This window comes from Rissa tridactyla, chromosome 19 (assembly GCF_028500815.1).
Source record: "Rissa tridactyla isolate bRisTri1 chromosome 19, bRisTri1.patW.cur.20221130, whole genome shotgun sequence".
NCBI lineage: Eukaryota > Metazoa > Chordata > Aves > Charadriiformes > Laridae > Rissa > Rissa tridactyla.
Window position 1 is genome coordinate 821,059 of NC_071484.1, and position 2,202 is coordinate 823,260.

Here is a 2,202-nt window from a genome sequence, read left to right on the forward strand (position 1 = left end):
GGTGGCAGTGAGACAGTGGAACAGGCTGCCCAGAGAAGCTGTGGATGCTCCATCCCTGGAGGTGTTCAACGACAGCTCAGATGGGGCTTCGAGCAACCTGGTCTGGTGGAAGGTGTCCCTGCCTAGGGCAGGGGGGCTGGAACTAGATGATCTTGAAGGTCCCTTCCAACTCTAACCATTCTACTGTTCTGTCGTTCTACCTGCCACAATAACCTTCTCCATATTTTTAGCAGGCACTGAAGTGAGACTGAGGGGCCTGTAATTACAAGGGTTTACCTTCTTTCCCTTCTGGAAAACGGGTATAGCATTTGCCAGCTTCCAGTTGTCTGGGGCCTCTCCAGACTCCCAAGGCCATTGAAAAAAAACAGAGAGAGGTCCTGTCATAACATTGGCCAGCTCTTTCATACCCGGGCATGAATGCCAGAGGGACCCATAGATTTAGGTGCCGAAACAATGCAGATGAAATACTACAAACTGACCCCAAGCCCCATTTCCAATTGGCCCCTGTGCATCCTGGGGAGAGGAAGGGAATGCAAGAGTGAAGCTGAGCCTGGGAAGAAGGATGGCAGAGAGGGAGGACGGTTTCTTTAGGGTTGGGGTAATTTTCTATACTCTCCATTGCACTGTATTTTAATTGGCAATCAGATTCCTGCAGTGTGCAGGACAGGCCACAAACACCTGCTGTGCACAGTGATAAGCCCTCACTGCTGGAAACAGCCACAGGTGACCTCACACACATCACAGCACTCCCCTGGCCCATTGCTCTTGCACCTGGGCTGGGCCCCAGCAGGTTTCTGTTAAAGCTCAGCTGGATTTCTTGTCTCCGTGTCAATGGCACAGAAGTAGCGGGCAGAGTCCTGGGGCTGCAGGGCACTAAGGGACAGAGAGGACTTTGACTGGGAATTGTCCCGGGACACCGTGGCTCGACCTTCCACTGTTGGCCTGTACTTCTTCGTAGTACCCGAGAATGCACTGATGTAGGACACCCACTCGAGACCACCACCGGGGGCCTCACGATACCAATAAACGTAGTAATACTTGAAGCCGGATCCGCGGCAGGAGAGGCGCACGGAGTCCCCGGGAGCTCGCAGCCCTCCGCCGGCCTCCACCAGCCTCAGCTGCGCCCACACCCCTGCGGACGAAGAGCGCAGGCAGCCGGGCAGCGCGCCACCACGGCCCCACGACGTTCCCCCGCCGCCCCGGCGCCCCCCGCCCCGGCACAGCCACAGCCGCCACCCGCCTCTCTCCCGGCGAAGCCCCGCGCCCGGGGCAATGCCCCGCCTGCCCCCCTCGGGGCTCAGCCGCGCCCGCTCCCACACTGCGGCCCGACCCGCCGTCCCAAAGACTCCCCCGGCCCGGCCTCGGCTTCGGCCTCTCCCTCGCCCGGCCAAGGCGAGCGCCACCAGACACCGCGCCCGGCGCGGGAGCAGCCGCAGCCCCGGGGCCCCGGTACGAGCAATGCCGCCGGCTAGCAGCCCCAGCCCCAGGCCCGGCCCCGGCTCTCACCTGCCGGCCCCAAGGCCAATGCCATGGACAGGAGCCACGGCCCCAGCCCAGCCGCCATCGTGCCCTGCCGCGTCGGGGCCGGACGGGGCCCGGCGGGAGCCGCACAGGAGCCGAGCGGAGCCGCGCTCGGGCCCGCTCCTGCCCGTCCTGCCGGCTCGGCCCCTCGCCGGGGCAGCGCCCATGCCTCTGCCCGCCCCGGCCGCCCGCTGCCGCGGCCCCTTCGGGGCAGGAGAAGGGCGGGCGCGGGGAGGGCCGCGGGGCAGGGCCGTGGGCAGAGGAGGAGTGCGGCGCCCCGGCACACCGACGCTCCTGAACCGGGACTGCCAGCGCGGCTCCGCCGCTCTCCCGCCTCGTCGCCCTGCCGAGCTCTGCGCAAGGGCATCGGCGCCTCGACCACCCGCCGCCGGGGCCGGCCTCAGCGGCAGGGACGGGCCGTCGGTCCGCAGCGTCCCCTCGCAGGAACCTCCCCGTGCCCCGCACCCCCAGCCCGCCCTGGCCTCACTCCCAGCCCCTGCCCGCGGAGACCAGACACACAGAGGGCTGTACTGCCATCCACAGGGACCTCGACAGGCTGGAGAAGCGGGCTGACAGGAACCCCCTGCAGCTCAACACGGGCAAGAGCCAAGTCCTGCACCTGGGCAGGAACAACCCCCTGCACCAGGCCAGGCTGGGGGCTGCCCACCAGGGAAGCACGTG

The 2,202-nt window shown here is 65.9% G+C and overlaps 1 gene segment (V, D, J or C); it reads right to left on the reverse strand.

The window, feature by feature from the left end:
• Positions 1-302: 302 nt before the first annotated feature.
• LOC128919282 (Ig heavy chain V region C3-like) lies at positions 303-1,681 on the reverse strand. The segment is given in 2 exon segments: positions 303-1,132; positions 1,507-1,681. Coding segments are annotated over 2 exon segments (393 nt in total).
• Between the last annotated feature and the right edge of the window lie 521 nt (positions 1,682-2,202).